Source organism: Scyliorhinus canicula, chromosome 8, assembly GCF_902713615.1.
Source record: "Scyliorhinus canicula chromosome 8, sScyCan1.1, whole genome shotgun sequence".
NCBI classification, from domain to species: domain Eukaryota; kingdom Metazoa; phylum Chordata; class Chondrichthyes; order Carcharhiniformes; family Scyliorhinidae; genus Scyliorhinus; species Scyliorhinus canicula.
Window position 1 is genome coordinate 77,987,492 of NC_052153.1, and position 16,428 is coordinate 78,003,919.

General features: G+C 44.0%; 1 protein-coding gene across 3 annotated transcripts in view; it reads left to right on the forward strand.

Annotated features, from left to right (window-relative positions):
- The window catches only part of hsd17b3 (hydroxysteroid (17-beta) dehydrogenase 3), a 97,048-nt gene that overhangs the window by 57,581 nt on the left and 23,039 nt on the right, over window positions 1–16,428 (forward strand). For all 3 annotated transcript variants that reach the window (XM_038804787.1, XM_038804790.1, XM_038804789.1), the window contains exon 4: window positions 4,688–4,795. In XM_038804787.1, coding sequence (XP_038660715.1) covers window positions 4,688–4,795 — 108 coding nt within the window. The remainder of the gene's footprint in view (window positions 1–4,687; window positions 4,796–16,428) is intronic.

Here is a 16,428-nt window from a genome sequence, read left to right on the forward strand (position 1 = left end):
GCCCAATATTGGGGCAGCACGGTAGCATGGTGGTTAGCATAAATGCTTCACAGCTCCAGGGTCCCAGGTTCGATTCCCGGCTGGGTCACTGTCTGTGCGGAGTCTGCACGTCCTCCCCGTGTGTGCGTGGGTTTCCTCCGGGTGCTCCGGTTTGCTCCCACAGTCCAAAGCTGTGTGGGTTAGGTGGATTGGCCATGCTAAATTGCCCGTAGTGTCATAAAAAGTAAGGTTAAGGGGGGGGGGTTGTTGGGTTACGGGTGTAGGGTGGATACGTGGGTTTGAGTAGGGTGATCATTGCTCGGCACAACATTGAGGGCCGAAGGGCCTGTTCTGTGCTGTACTGTTCTATTCTATCTATTTCTTCGGGCTTCCTTGTTCCAGTATCTGTACTGCCTGTAGTTGCAACATCTGAACACATAGCTTCAACTAGTGACAGGGAATCAGATATTCCTTCAAGCATAAATGACTTGGTTTCTGAAGCTTATCCTGTAAATGAACCTACGCAAGAAAATGAAAGATCAATTACTGGAATCTTGCAATATCCACCATGAGCAAAGCTAAAACAGTGTTTTGCTGAACATTCACTTCAGCCACTTGATGATCTGCCATTTGATGCTCGTTTATATGAGAGGAAAATTATGAATGACTCAGTCCCAAGAAAATGGCTAACATATAACAAAGCAAATAGATGCTTATATTGTTCATACTGCTTAGCCTTTGAGTTTCCCAACACTTGTAATCCATTACCCATTGTACGTGGCTTTAGTGACTACAGGCGTATTAGCCAGAGCTTGACTTTACATGAATCGACAACAACACATGTCAGAAATGCTCAGCAATATATCAGTGTGGTTAATGATAGCACCTTCGATAAATTTTTTGCAGCATCACTAATTAAAAGGAAAGAAGAAGTATTGAAGCAGAGAAGTATTGTCATGAGGATTATAGACATCATGAAGATGTTAGGCAAGCAAGCACTTCCTTATCGAGGTCACCAAAATGAATCGGCCTACACTCTAGATAATGAGGTTCTGAATCATGGCAATTTCTTAGCTACAGTGCAGTTGATGGCAAAATATGACCCCATTATGGCAGCTCACGTTTCTGCAGTGCAAAACAAGTCCAAACAAAGAATCAAACGATTAGAGCAACAAGGAAAGGCTCAAAGTAAAGGCCGTGGTGGACTTGTTACATACCTGAGTAAAACAACTATAAACATGTTAATCAGAATTATGAAGAATATGATACAAGAAAGAATTAGTCATGAAGTTTCTCAAGCAAAATATTATTCTATTCAGGTTGATTCAACACAAGATAATTCATCCATCGATCAGTTTACCATTATTATTCGGTATGCGCTTAAAGGTATTATCTGTGAGCGACTACTTTCAGTTGTGCCAAGTAATGATGGTACAGGACAGGGACTTTTTGATCTATTGATTGAAACATTACAGCATCTTAAAATTGACCCCCAAAAATGTTTATCTGATAGCACAGATGGTGCTTCAAGCTACCATGGCCAGTATAATGGTTTACAAAGTAAAATTGCTGATGTGGCTGATCAACATGTTCATATATGCTGCTATGCCCATGTCTTGAATTTGGTGATAACTGAAACAACAAAATGTTGTGTGCCTGCAGTTTCTTTTTTCAATTTGCTCCAGAATATAGCCACTTTTGTGAAAGCATCATACAAGAGAATGGCTGTATGGATAGAAGTTGTTGGAAAACATCTAGGACAAGAAAAAATGAAACGATTAAAGCTAATTGGTGCAGTTATGGTCAGGAAAATCCAATGCAGCAACAACTATATTTGGACGTTTTGATGATGCCGCTGCCAGTACTTTCGTAAATCTATTGACATGCTTATCAATGATACAAGATTCAGAAAAGTTTGATGCAAAAACAAAACATGAAGCATATGTTTTACTTCAAAGTCTTCTAAAGTTTGAAACCATATTGACAGCATTTACTTACTTGTATATATTTGAAACTATAACCCCGTTATCAAGTTATCTACAGACAAGTGGTTTAGATATGTTTACTGCATGGAGTTTGGTAGATTTAGCTACAACAAAGTTGAAGGAACAGACAAGAACATTTGATAATGTTCACAGCAAAGCTTTGGAATTTGTAAATAAATGTAATGACAGAATTTCACAGATGAATATGGATGAAAATCAAACATTGGAAATTGATGCGTTGGAAACAGCATTGCCAGTTAAGAGGCAGAGGAAGAAGAAAAGAATGGCAGATGAGCTTATTGATGATGAAAGAAATTCCTCAGATTCTCCAGCTGATTTTCGAGTAATGTGTTTAACCTAATAATGGATCGCATTGTCCAGTCACTAGAATCACGCTTTGTACAACACAAACAGTTGTATAAAGATTTGTCCTGCTTGGACCCAGCAAAGTTTAAAACTATTGCAGAGAAGGGCCTTGAAGATGAAGCATTGGAAGGTATTATTAAACTGTTTCCTCAAATCAGCAAAGATCAAGTAATATTGGAATTGTTTTCTTTTGCTTCAAACTTTGATGTATTAAAGCTATCGCTTAATGATGGTGAGAATATGGATTCCAGTTGCAACAATTGTAAAATTTGCAGCACTTGCCCATCGTGTGTACTAAAAATTCTGGCATCCAACAGACTTCATGACAAAGCATATGATAACCTTTATGAACTTTATAAAGTCATCTGCACACTATCAGTTACTCAAGTCCAATGTGAGAGGGCATTTTCAAAGCTAAAGATCATAAAGACAAGGTTAAGAAATTCGCTGTCTGAGGAGAATTTGGAATCATACATGTTGCTATCCATTGAAAAGGAATTCTTAGATGAATTGGATGCAGAAGCAATTATTGGCAGATTCGCACAATCATCTAGCGAACACAAACGATTGCTCTTAATATAGTGGACTGCATGCAATGCTCTATTGTGCTTTTGAACTATCTGTTAATGTGTAAATTGTGCAGTAAACTATTTAAAAATATCAACCAATTACTTAAAATTAAAAAAAAAAAAATTCAATGATAACATTCTGTATTTACATTTGGTATCTACTGCCAGTAATATGTACAGTACATGTACACTGTAATTACTAAGAAATACACATTTTTTCCACAAAAAATTTAATTGTACCCTTTTTTCCATATGTATTTTTTGAAAATTTTATTTATTCGTTATGAAAATTAAATGATAGCATTGTAGTGTGGGTGGGCCCCCTTTGTCTCCTGGCAGCCAATATTTTTAGACCCAGTCTGCCACTGCTGATGGGTGGTCAGGTCCTGACGGTTCGGGGAGGGCCCCTGCACATGGGCTGCCTCCTCGAGCCTCTGTCGACACTGCTGTCACCACATTCTCTGGGGTCTAGCAATCTGGGCTGCCATTCCCACTCTGAGGGCAGCTGCTGCGGGGTCCACAATATCATCCAGAATTTGCTTTCTGTAAGGATTGGAGGGGGGTGAGAGATGGACAATCAGTTAGGGCTTCCATCCCAGTACACTTGGGACCCCCAAGCCTCCCCACCCTACTTTCCCCGCCATCTCTCAGGGTGCCATCCACTGAGCCAATTGCTCTGGGGGACCCCACCCTGCACAAACATCCAGATCCCAGACCCCAGACCCATGCTGGAAACATTTCTTGGACTGGGCGCTGGTTCCCTCCCCGATCCACACACCCACCCTCTTGTTGCGGGGCTATCCCCAGTACTGAGCCCAGCTCCCGTGTGTTTGTTGGCTGCTGCCTCTGTGGTCTTGATGCCTCCAGTGTTCAGGGAAAATGTCCAAGCCTCAAAGTCTGATTGGGGTGGCAGGCAGTCACCTACGACATGTCACGTCTACCATGGGAATCCGGATCTCACCAACGGGAGCGGGCAGGTTAAATTGGAAACCTAACGGCACGGTTTCCCAGCATGGCCTCTCCCACGATCTAACCGACTCACACTTTCACACACGGCATGAAGCTGCCGCTAGACTGCGCCCAATGAAGGCATGGATGGGGATGGTAGCAGCAGATTAGCTGATACAGGTCCAGGTTGGGCAATGTTACGGAGGTGGAAATGTGCAATCTTCATGATGGCATGAACATGAGGTCGGAACTCATCAACACCATGAAGTGCAAAATAACATAGATCAACGTCTGTACAAAGAGTTGTTATTTATATTTCAGTGCTAGAACAACAGAGTATTAGATGACAAAGAAGTGCTGCTTATAATGGGAAAGAAAAGAGGGAAATGTATTTGTGAAGGTCAGCCAATACTGGGGAAGAATTTTGGTAGACAGAAGCTCGAATACTTTCATAGTATAGAAGTCTCATTGTTTTATTTTTGTAAGGGGTGAGAATATTGTCAGATAGCGGGTGCCTCTTACCTAAGTACGTATGTGAGACAGAGTATCCACAATATGGATGTGTACTTCACACTAAACCACCAGGAACCACATGAAAATGATACCACCCACCCCCTGCTTCCTCATCATGAGACACTTACAAATATTTCCTCTTGTGCCATCACAATGAATTCCAGTTTCCTGACATTGGTTAAATCAACAAAATAGAAACATGAGCATGTATAATCCTGAAATTAGTCATTAGTCAATTAATTAATGATTTGTTTAGTGGTAAAATGTAGTTGAATGCTGAATGGTGTGTCTTTTTAATATGTGTCCAATATTTTTGTACATTGACAGGGCAAGCCACAGGAAGAAAAGTAAAGACAGTTCAGGTTAACTTTACTGAGAGGGACATTTATGAGCACATCAAGGAAAATCTGAGAGGACTCGAAATTGGGGTCCTGGGTAAGTAAGTTAAATCCTTTGTTGCTCAACATAACTCCTCACTTGATGATTATGGGTCCATTTCTGGCCACACCTGCCTCTGACTGAAGAAGGATAGTTTGAAATGATCAAATTCTGTCTGGGCACGAATGTGCGATGTAGCATTGCAAAATTGGCTTCATATTTTGCATAAATTTTTTCAAAATGTATTTTATTACAAATATGTATTAAAGCAGGTGACAGCCAATAAACACCGCGGGAAATCTACTTCCCAACAATTAACTATATACAGTCTGGACAGATTTTTCCTCTTTTTCACCCTCCACTTCCCCGCGACGAACAACTCCTCAAACACGGTCACAAATATCCCCCATCATTCCTCAAACTCCCCTGAACAAACAAAGAAAAGTACAGCACAGGAACAGGCCCTTCGGCCCTCCACGCCTGTGCCGACCATGCTGCCCGTCGAAAATAAAATCTTCTGTACTTCCGGGGTCCATATCCCTCTATTCCCATCCTTTTCATGTATTTGTCAAGACGCCCCTTAAATGCCACTATCGTCCCTGCTTCCACCACTTCCTCCGGCAGCGTGTTCCAGGCACTCACTACCCTCTGTGTAAAAAACTTGCCTCGTACATCTCCTCTAAACCTTGCCCCTCGCACCTTAAACCTATGCCCCCTAGTAATTGACCCCTCTACCCTGGGAAAAAGCCTCTGACTATCCATTCTATCTATGCCCCTCATAATTTTGTAGACCTCTATCAGGTCGCCCCTCAACCTCTGTCGTTCCAGTCAGAACAAACAGAGTTTATTCAACCACTCCTCATAGATAATGCCCTCCATACCAGGCAACATCTTGGTAAATCTCTTCTGCACCCTCTCTAAAGCTTCCACATACTTCTGGTAGTGTGGCGACCAGAATTGAACACTATACTCCAAGTGTGGCCTAACTAAGGTTCTATACAGCTGCAACATAACTTGCCAATATTTATATTGAATGCCCCGGCCAATGAAGGCAAGCATACCGTATGCCTTCTTGACTACCTTCTCCACCTGTGTTGCCCCTTTCAGTCACCTGTGGACCTGTGCACCTAGATCTCGCTTTCAATACTCTTGAGAGTTCTACCATTCCCTGTATATTCCCTACCTGCATTAGACCTTCCAAAATGCATTACCTCACATTTGTCCGGATTAAACTCCATCTGCCATCTCTCTGCCCAAGTCTCCAAACAATCTAAATCCTGCTGTATCCTCTGACAGTCCTCATCGCTATCCACAATTCCACCAACCTTTGTGTCGTCTGGAAACTTACTAATCATACAAGTTACATTTTCCTCCAAATCATTTATACATATTACGATCAGCAAAGATCCCAGCACTGATTCCTGTAGAACACCACTAGTCACAGCCCTCCAATCAGAAAAGCACCCTTCCATTGCTACTCTCTGCCTTCTATGACCTAGCCAGTTCTGTATCCATCTTGCTAGCTCACCCCTGATCCCGTGTGACTTCACCTTTTGTACCAGTCTGCCATAAGGGACATTGTCCAAGGCCTTACTGATGTCCATATAGACAACATCCACTGCCCTACCTGCATCATTCATCTTTGTGATCTCCTCAAAAAACTCTATCAAGTTAGTGAGACATGACCTCCCCTTCACAAAACAATGCTGCCTCTCGCGAATACGTCCATTTGCTTCCAAATGGGAGTAGATACTGTCTCGAAGAATGCTCTCCAGTAATTTCCCTACCACTAACGTAAGGCTCACTGGCCTGTAGTTCCATGGATTATCCTTGCTACCCTTCTTAAACAAAGGAACAACATTGGCTATTCTCCAGTCCTCCGGGACATCACCTGAAGACTGAGGATCCAAAGATTTCTGTCAAGACCTCAGCAATTTCCTCTCTAGCCTCCTTCAGCATTCTGGGGTAGATCTCACCAGACCCTGGGGACTTATCTACCGTAATATTTTTCAAGACACCCAACACCTCGTCTTTTTGGATCTCAATGTGACCCAGGCTATCTACACACCCTACTCCAGACTCAACATCCACCAATTCCTTCTTTTTGGTGAATACGGATGCAAAGTATTCATTTAGTATCTCATCCATTTGAAATGAAATGAAATGAAAATCACTTATTGTCACAAGTAGGCTTCAAATGAAGTTATTGTGAAAAGCCCCTAGTTGTCACATTCCGGCGCCTGTTTGGGAGGCTGGTACGGGAATTGAACCCGCGTTGCTTGGCCTGCTTTAAAAGCCGGCTATTTAGCCCTGTGCTAAACCAGCCCCATTTCCTCTGGCTCCACACAAAGATTCCCTCGCCTGTCCTTCAGTGGGCCAACCCTTTCCCTGGCTACCCTCTTGCTTTTTATGTACGTGTAAAAAGCCTTGGGATTTTCCTTAACCCTATTTGCCAATGACTTTTCATGACCCCTTCTAGCCCTCCTGACTCCTTGCTTAAGTTCCTTCTTACTTTCCTTATATTCCACACAGGCTTCGGCTGTTCCCAGCCTTCTAGCCCTGACAAATGCCTCCTTTTTCTTTTTGACGCGGCCTACAATATCTCTCGTTATCCAAGGTTCCCGAAATTTGCCGTATTTATCATTCTTCCGCACAGGAGCATGCCGGTCCTGAATTCCTTTCAACTGACATTTGAAAGCCTCCCACATGTCAGATGTTGATATACCCTCAAACATCCGCCCGCAATCTAGGTTCTTCAGTTCCTGCCTAATATTGTTACTATTAGCCTTCCCCCAATTTAGAACATTCACCCTCGGACCACTCTTATCCTTGTCCACCAGCACTTTAAAACTTACTGAATTGTGGTCACTGTTCCCGAAATGCTCCCCTACTGAAACTTCTACCACCTGGCCGGGCTCATTCCCCAATACCAGGTCCAGTATAGCCCCTTCCCTAGTTGGACTGTCCACATATTGTTTTATGAAGCCCTCCTTGATGCTCCTTACAAACTTTGCCCCATCCAAACCTCTAGCACTAAGTGAGTCCCAGTCAATATTGGGGAAGTTAATGTCTCCCATCACAACAACCCTGTTGCTTTTACTCCTTTCCAAAATCTGTCTACCTATCTGCTCCTCTATCTCCCGCTGGCTGTTGGGTGGACTGTAGTAAACCCCCAACTTTATGACTGCACCCTTCTTATTCCTGATCTCTACCCATATAGCTTTGCTGCTTTCTGAGGTGTCCTCCCGCAGTACAGCTGTGATATTCTCCCTAACCAGTAGCGCAACTCCTCCACCCCTTTTACATCCCCCTCTATCCCGCCTGAAACATCTAAATCCTGGAACGTTTAGCTGCCAAACCTGTCCTTCCCTCAACCAGGACTCTGTAATGGCACCAACATCATAGTTCCAAGTAATAATCCAAGCTCTATGTTCATCTGCCTTAAATGTTATACTTCTTGCATTAAAACATATGCACACCAGGCCACCTTAACCCTCCCCTCCCCCACCCCTACTGTTTTCAGCAACATCTCCCTGTCTCCTCTTCCTCAGAACCATACTAGCCCTATTCGCTAGTTCTCCCTCAATTTTTTCACCTTCTGACCTATTGCTCCGGTACCCACCCCCGTGCCATACTAGTTTAAACCCTCCCGTGTGACACTAGCAAACCTCGCGGCCAGGATATTTATGCCTCTCCAGTTTAGATGCAACCCGTCCTTCTTATACATGTCACAACTGCCCCCGAAGTGGTTCAGATAACGGAAACCCTCCCTCCTACACCAGCTGTTTAGCAACGTGCTTAGCTGCTCTATCTTCCTATTTCTAGCCTCACTGCCATGTGGCACAGGGAGTAATCCCGAGGTTACAACCCTAAAGGTCCTGTCTTTTAACTTTCTGCCTAGTTCCCTGAACTCCTGCTGCACCAATATGTACAACGACCTCTGGCTGTTTGCCCTCCCCCTTCAGGATGCCCGCTACCCATTCGGAGACATCAAGACACTGGCACCAGGGAGGCAACATACCATCCTAGAGTCTCTTTCACATCCACAGAAGCACCTATCTGCGCCCCTGACTGTAGAGTCCCCTATGACCATTGCTCTTCTGCTCTTTGACCCTCCCTGCTGAACATCAGAGCCAGCTGTGATGCCACTGCTCTGGCTGATGCTGTTATCCCCTGATAGGCTATTCCCCCAACAGTATCCAAAGGGGGTATACCTGTTTGTGAGGGGGGACAACCACAGGGGATTCCTGCAGTGAGTGCCTGCCCCTTCTGGTGGTCAACCATCTCTCTGCCTGCACCTTGGGTGTGACCACATCTCTATAACTCATATCTATGACGCTTACCGCCATCTGCATGCTCCCACGTGCATCCAATTGCTGCTCCAACCGAACCACGCGGTCTGTGAGAAGCTGCCATTGGTTACACTTGCTGCAGACGTAGTCGACCGAAACGCTGGAAGCGTCACAGATCTGCCACATCTCACAGTTGGAGCACTGCACCCCGCTGAGTGACATGTAAGCACTAATTAATTAATTTAAAATAAACACTTGAATTATTGTTATATTGAGTTACAATTAACTATATGACCCTGATGCTAGATGATTTTTACTGTAAAATTAAATGCCAAATACTGATCTCTGCCCTTAGGTTTAGTACTCCACTATCTAGTTAATGAATTAGACTTTTTTTCAATTTTTTTTTCAAATTTAACAGATTCCCAACCAGCCAATCAGGTCATAGCTTTACTGTGATGTCATTTACAGTTTCCCAGCCCCCCACACAATTTGAAAAGGTAATAAAAACAAAAATCACTTACCTTCCCAGGATGCTCTCTGGTTCTCTCCCTACAATTACAGGCCAGAAGAAAGAGAACAAAACGGTAGGGAAAAAGCAACTTCTCCCACTCTGCACTGAATTACCTCATTGCACAAAATTACCAAGTTCCAATTCCCACTCAGGATGTGTCTCACTCACTCAGGCTGTGTCTCCTTCACCTGCGCAAAGCTTACTGAATGCGCTTTCTGTCTGTCTTTTATACAGAACTCAGCTAGCCAGTGTGACTCACACTACTTAAGTTTCAAACAGAAGAATACAATGTACACTCTTGTGCCACTAAGCAGGCTACAGGTGACTGACATATAGCTGCTTCTCAGCAATTAGGGTGGGGGCAGCTTCAGCCAATCAGACACTAAGCTACACACTGCACTTTTAACTGAAAACAGCAAAATTAGATATACCACTTACCTTTCTTGATTACCTCACTGCGCCAAATTACCAAGTTCTAATTCCCACTCTGGATGTGTTTCACTCACTCAGGCTGTGTCTCCTTCACCTGCGCAAAGCCCCTTAACTCATACTTTATCTTCTCCAACCGCAGGAAGTCGTACAGGTCACCCAACCATGCCGCTACCCCCCGCCCCCCCCCCCCCCCCGGTGGCGATGCCGACCGCCACTCCAGCAAAATTAGTCGTCATGAAATTAGACAGGTGAAGGCCACAACATTGGCTTTCCTGCTCTCCATGAGCTCCGGCTGCTCTGAAACCCCAAATATTGCCACCAAAGGGTCCAGGTCCACCTCCTCCTCCACAACCCTGGCTAAGACCACCAATACTCCCGCCCAGAATCTTCCCAACTTTTCACAAACCCAAAACATGTGCGTGTGATTTGTTGGCCCCCCGCCCATACCTCTCACACTCATCTGCTCCCCCCTGAAAGAACCCACTCATTCTCTCCTGAGTCATATGCACCCTGTGCACCACCTTAAACTGTATCAGGCTCCTCCTTGCACCAGAAGAGGTTCTGTTTTCCCTACGCAGTGCCTCACTCCATTTTCCCCAATTGATCTCCCCTCCCAACTTCGCTTCCCATTTATCCTTGATCTTCAACACCCGCCCACCTCCCTGCTTCCCCAGCCACTTGTATATATCCCCAATTTTGCTCTCCACTTCCACATCCGGAAGCAGCAGTCGCTCCAGCCGGGTGTATCCCGGCAACCGAGGGAACCCCCTCCAGACCTTTCGCACAAAATCCCTAACCTGCAGATACCTGAACTCACTCCCTTTGGCTGCTCAACCCTTTCCCTTAGCTCCTCCAGACTGGCGAACCCTTCCTCCAAATATACATCCCTCACCTTGACCAGCCCCACTTCCCTCCACCTACTGTATACACTATCTATACCCATATTTTACCTCATGTATTGAACCTTTGATGTTACCATAGAGGAGGCTCCACGTTTAGGAAGGGAGACTTGGGTGGTTTGAGCTGTTCTCATTGAACTGAGAATGTGAGGAAATGACCTGATGAAGGCCTTGAAGATTAGAAATATTATGAGATAAATTGCGATATTCTCCCTGGCAGTCTCTGAGAAGGTAATGGAGGGACACAGATTAAATAAATTTACGCAAAGAATTAAAGGGGAGTTTGAAAAAAATCTTCAATTCTCTGGCCCAAATTCTGTTATGCCAGAAATATCAAATTATAATGACGTTGCCATTTGTATAGAGTGCAGAGAGCTAGCGCTTTTCAAGGAGACACATCCTGAGTGAGGCACATCTAGAGTGGAGATTGGTAATTTGGTGCAGTGAGGTAATCAGGAAAGGTAAGTGGAAAATCTAATTCTGCTGTTTTTCAGTTAAAAGTGCAGTGTGTAGCTTAGTGTCTGATTGGTTGAAGCTGCCCCCATCCTAATTGCTGAGAGGCAGTTATCTGTCAATCACCTGAGGCCTGTTTAGGGGCACTAAGGGCACATTATATTCTTCTCTTTGAAGTTTAGGTATTTTCTGAGTCATCGATTAGCTAAGGTCTTCATAAAAGACAGACATAAAGCGCACTCAGTAAGCTAGCGCTTTTCAAGGAGACACATCCTGAGTGAGGCACATCTAGAGTGGAGATTGCAACTTGGTAATTTGGTGCAATGAGGTGATTCGGTGCAGAGTGGGAAAAGGTGCTTTTTTGGAGGTGCTTTTTAACCCTGGTAAGTGACTGGTAAGTAGTTTTTCTTTTCATTGTCTAATTTATTTATTTTTATTTTGAAATTGTTGTTGTATAAGTTTACCTAAGGTTTAAGACATGGCAGGAGATCCCAGACCCGTGTCATGTTCCTTGTGTGCGATGTGGGAGCTCAGGGACACGTCCACTGTCCCTGGCTCCTTCACGTGCAAGAAGTGTGTTCAGTTGCAGCTCTTGTTAGACCGCTTGATGGCTCTGGAGCTGTGGATGGACTCACTTTGGAGCATCCGCGATGCTGAGGAGGTCGTGGGTAGCACGATTAGCGAGTTGGTCACACCGCAGGTGAAAATTAATGAGGGAGATAGAAAATGGGTGACCAAAAGAAAGAGCAAGAGTAGGAAGACAATGCAGGTGTCCCCTGCGGTCATCTCCCTGCAAAACAGATATACCGCTTTGGATACTGTTGAGGGAGATGGCTCACCAGGGGAAGGCAGCAGAAGCCAGGTTCATGGCACCGTGGCTGGCTCTGCTGCACAGCAGGGCAGGAAGAAAAATGACAGGGCTATAGTGATAGGGGACTCGATCGTAAGGGGAATAGACAGGCGGTTCTGTGGACGCAATCGAGATTCCAGGATGGTATGTTGCCTCCCTGGTGCAAGGGTGAAGGATGTCTCGGAGTGGCTGCAGGACATTCTGGGGGGGGGGGGGGGGGGAGGGTGAACAGCCAGCTGTCGTGGTGCACATAGGCACCAACGATATAGGTAAAAAATGGGATGAGGTCCTACAAGCGGAATTCAGGGAGTTAGGAGTTAAACTAAAAAGTAGGACCTCAAAGGTAGTAATCTCAGGATTGCTACCAGTGCCACGAGCTAGTCAGAGTAGGAATGTCAGGATAGATAGGATGAATGCGTGGCTCGAGAGATGGTGCAAGAGGGAGGAATTCAAATTCCTGGGGCATTGGGACCGGTTCTGGGGGAGGTGGGACCAGTACAAACCGGACGGTCTGCACCTGGACAGGACTGGAACCGATGTCCTAGGGGGGGTGTTTTCCAGAGCTGTTAGGGAGGGTTTAAACTAATGTGGCAGGGGGATGGGAACCGATGCAGGAAGTTGGAAGGTAGTAAAACAGGGACAGAAGCAAAAGGAAGTAAGGGGAAAAGTGCAAGAAAGAGAAGACATAGTCAAAAATCAAAAAGGGCGACAGTACAAGGTACAGTGACTGAGGGGAGCTCGGTGAATAGGCCCAGTAATACTAAAAGGAATAAAACTGGAGATGTTAAGATTCAAAATGGAGGTTAAAAGAACCAACATAAGTGTACTTTACCTGAATGCTCGTAGTATTCGGAATAAATTAAATGAGTTGATGGCACAAATCATCGTAAATGACTATGATTTAGTGGCCATACCTGAAACATGGTTAAAGGATGGTCACGATTGGGAGTTAAATATCCGAGGGTATCAAACTATGCAGAAGGACAGAGTGGATGGTAAGGGAGGTGGTGTTGCTCTGTTATTTAAGGATGACATCCGGGCAATAGTAAGGGATGACATCGGTGCTATGGAGGATAAGGTTGAATCCATTTGGGTGGAAATCAGGAATAGTAAGGCAAAAAAGTCACTGATATGAGTAGTCTATCAGCCACCAAATAGTAACGTTATGGTGGGGCAGGCAATAAACAAAGAAATAACTGATGCATGTAGAAATGGTACAGCAGTTATCATGGGGGATTTTAATCTACATGTCGATTGGTTTAACCAGGTCGATCAAGGCAACCTTGAGGAGGAGTTTATAGAATGTATCCGCGATAGTTTCCTAGAACAGTATGTAATGGAACCTACGAGGGAACAAGCGGTCCTAGATCTTGTCCTGTGTAATGAGACAGGATTGATTCATGATCTCATAGTTAGGGATCCTCTCGGAAGGAGCGATCACAATATGGTGGAATTTAAAATACAGATGGAGGGTGAGAAAGTAAAATCAAATACTAGTGTTTTGTGTTTAAACAAAGGAGATTACAATGGGATGAGAGAAGAACTAGCTAAGGTAGACTGGGAGCAAAGACTTTATGGTGGAACAGTTGAGGAACAGTGGAGAACCTTCCAAGCGATTTTTCACAGAGCTCAGCAAAGGTTTATACCAACAAAAAGGAAGGACGGTAGAAAGAAGGAAAATCGACCGTGGATATCTAAGGAAATAAGGGAGAGTATCAAATTGAAGGAAAGAGCATATAAAGTGGCAAAGATTGCTGGGAGACTAGAGGACTGGGAAATATTTAGGGGGCAACAGAAAGCTACTAAAAAAGCTATAAAGAAGAGTAAGATAGAGTATGAGAGTAAACTTGTTCAGAATATAAAAACAGACAGTAAAAGTTTTTACAAATATATAACACAAAAAAGAGTGGCTAAGGTAAATATTGGTCCTTTAGAGGATGAAAAGGGAGTTTTAAAAATGGGAGATGAGGAAATGAACAGGTTTTTTGGGTCGGTCTTCACAGTGGAAGACACAAATAAAATGCCAGCGACTGATAGAAATGAGGCTATGGCAGGTGAGGACCTTGAGAGGATTGTTATCACTAAGGAGGTAGTGATGGGCAAGCTAATGGGGCTAAAGATAGACAAGTCTCCTAGTCTCCTAGTTCAACACCACCTCCCTTACCATGGAATGCACCCCAGAGTGCTAAAAGAAATGGCTAGGGAAATTGGAGATGCACTAATGATGATTTACCAAAATTCACTAGACTCTGGGGTGGTCCCGGTGGATTGGAAATTAGCAAACGTGACACCACTGTTTAAAAAAGGAGGTAGGCAGAGAGCAGGAAATTATAGGCCAGTGAGCTTAACTTCAGTAGTAGGGAAGATGCTGGAATCTATCATCAAGGAAGAAATAGCGAGGCATCTGGATAGAAATTGTCCCATTGGACAGACGCAGCATGGGTTCATAAAGGGCAGGTCATGCCTAACTAATTTAGTGGAATTTTTTGAGGACATTACCAGTGCAGTAGATAACGGGGAGCCAATGGATGTGGTATATCTGGATTTCCAGAAAGCCTTTGACAAGGTGCCACACAAAAGGTTGCTGCATAAGATAAAGATGCATGGCATTAAGGGTAAAGTAGTAGCATGGATAGAGGATTGGTTAATTAATAGAATGCAAAGAGTGGGGATTGATGGGTGTTTCTCTGGTTGGCAATCAGTAGCTAGTGGTGTCCCTCAGGGATCCGTGTTGGGCCCACAATTGTTCACAATTTACATAGGTGATTTGGAGTTGGGGACCAAGGGCAATGTGTCCAAGTTTGCAGATGACACTAAGATGAGTGGTAAAGCGAAAGGTGCAGAGGATACTGGAAGTCTGCAGAGGGATTTGGATAGGTTAAGTGAATGGGCTAGGGTCTGGCAGATGGAATACAATGTTGACAAATGTGAGGTTATCCATTTTGGTAGGAATAACAGCAAACGGGATTATTATTTAAACGATAAAATATTAAAGCATGCCGCTGTGCAGAGAGACCTGGGTGTGCTAGTGCATGAGTCACAGAAAGTTGGTTTACAGGTGCAACAGGTGATTAAGAAGGCAAATAGAATTTTGTCCTTCATTGCTAGAGGGATGGAGTTTAAGACTAGGGAGGTTATGTTGCAACTGTATAAGGTGTTAGTGAGGCCACACCTGGAGTATTGTGTTCAGTTTTGGTCTCCTTACTTGAGAAAGGACATACTGGCACTGGAGGGTGTGCAGAGGAGATTCACTAGGTTAATCCCAGAGCTGAAGGGGTTGGATTATGAGGAGAGGTTGAGTAGACTGGGACTGTACTAGTTGGAATTTAGAAGGATGAGGGGGGATCTTATCGAAACATTTAAAATTATGAAGGGAATAGATAGGATAGAGGCGGGAAGGTTGTTTCCACTGGCGGGTGAAAGCAGAACTAGGGGACATAGCCTCAAACTAAGGGGAAGTAGATTTAGGACTGAGTTTAGGAGGAACGTCTTCACCCAAAGGGTTGTGAATCTATGGAATTCCTTGCCCAGTGAAGCAGTTGAGTCTCCTTCATTACATGTTTTTAAGGTAAAAATAGATAGTTTTTTGAAGAATAAAGGGATTAAGGGTTATGGTGTTCGGGCCAGAAAGTGGAGCTGAGTCCACAAAAGATCAGCCATGATCTCATTGAATGGCGGAGCAGGCTCGAGGGGCCAGATGGCCTACTCCTGCTCCTAGTTCTTATGTTCTTATATGCACTGCTTTATACTTAACTAGTTTCAATTTCAGCGAGACGACTTCAATGATGTTTTTAGTGCAGTCATCAAGTAAATAAAGCTGAGACTCTGGTCACTGCCACCTACAACCGACCAGACTATCATCACAATAAAGCTGTGCTCACCAGCCTTTGCCACTGCAGCTGCTAACTTTGCCAGAAGTCGACATGAATTTTCCAACCACATTGCTGCCTCTTTTAAAGCTTTTATCAGTTGACCTTGACAAGATCCAAATAACAATTTCCACAAGGAACCTGCCGAGCAAGATAAAGAGTTGTCTCAGAGTGGGAGTACTAACATTGGATGAATAGAAGCTGGGTTTCATACCCTGTTATGTCTATAACATGAAACTGCAATAATATTTGAAGCTATAAGCACTATACCAAGTATTTCAGTTATTTTGTTTCTTAATATATTGCATACCACTGAGGTCAGTGATTATAGGTGCTGAATAGATCAATAAATCTACATACAAAATTGCATTACCTTTTTGT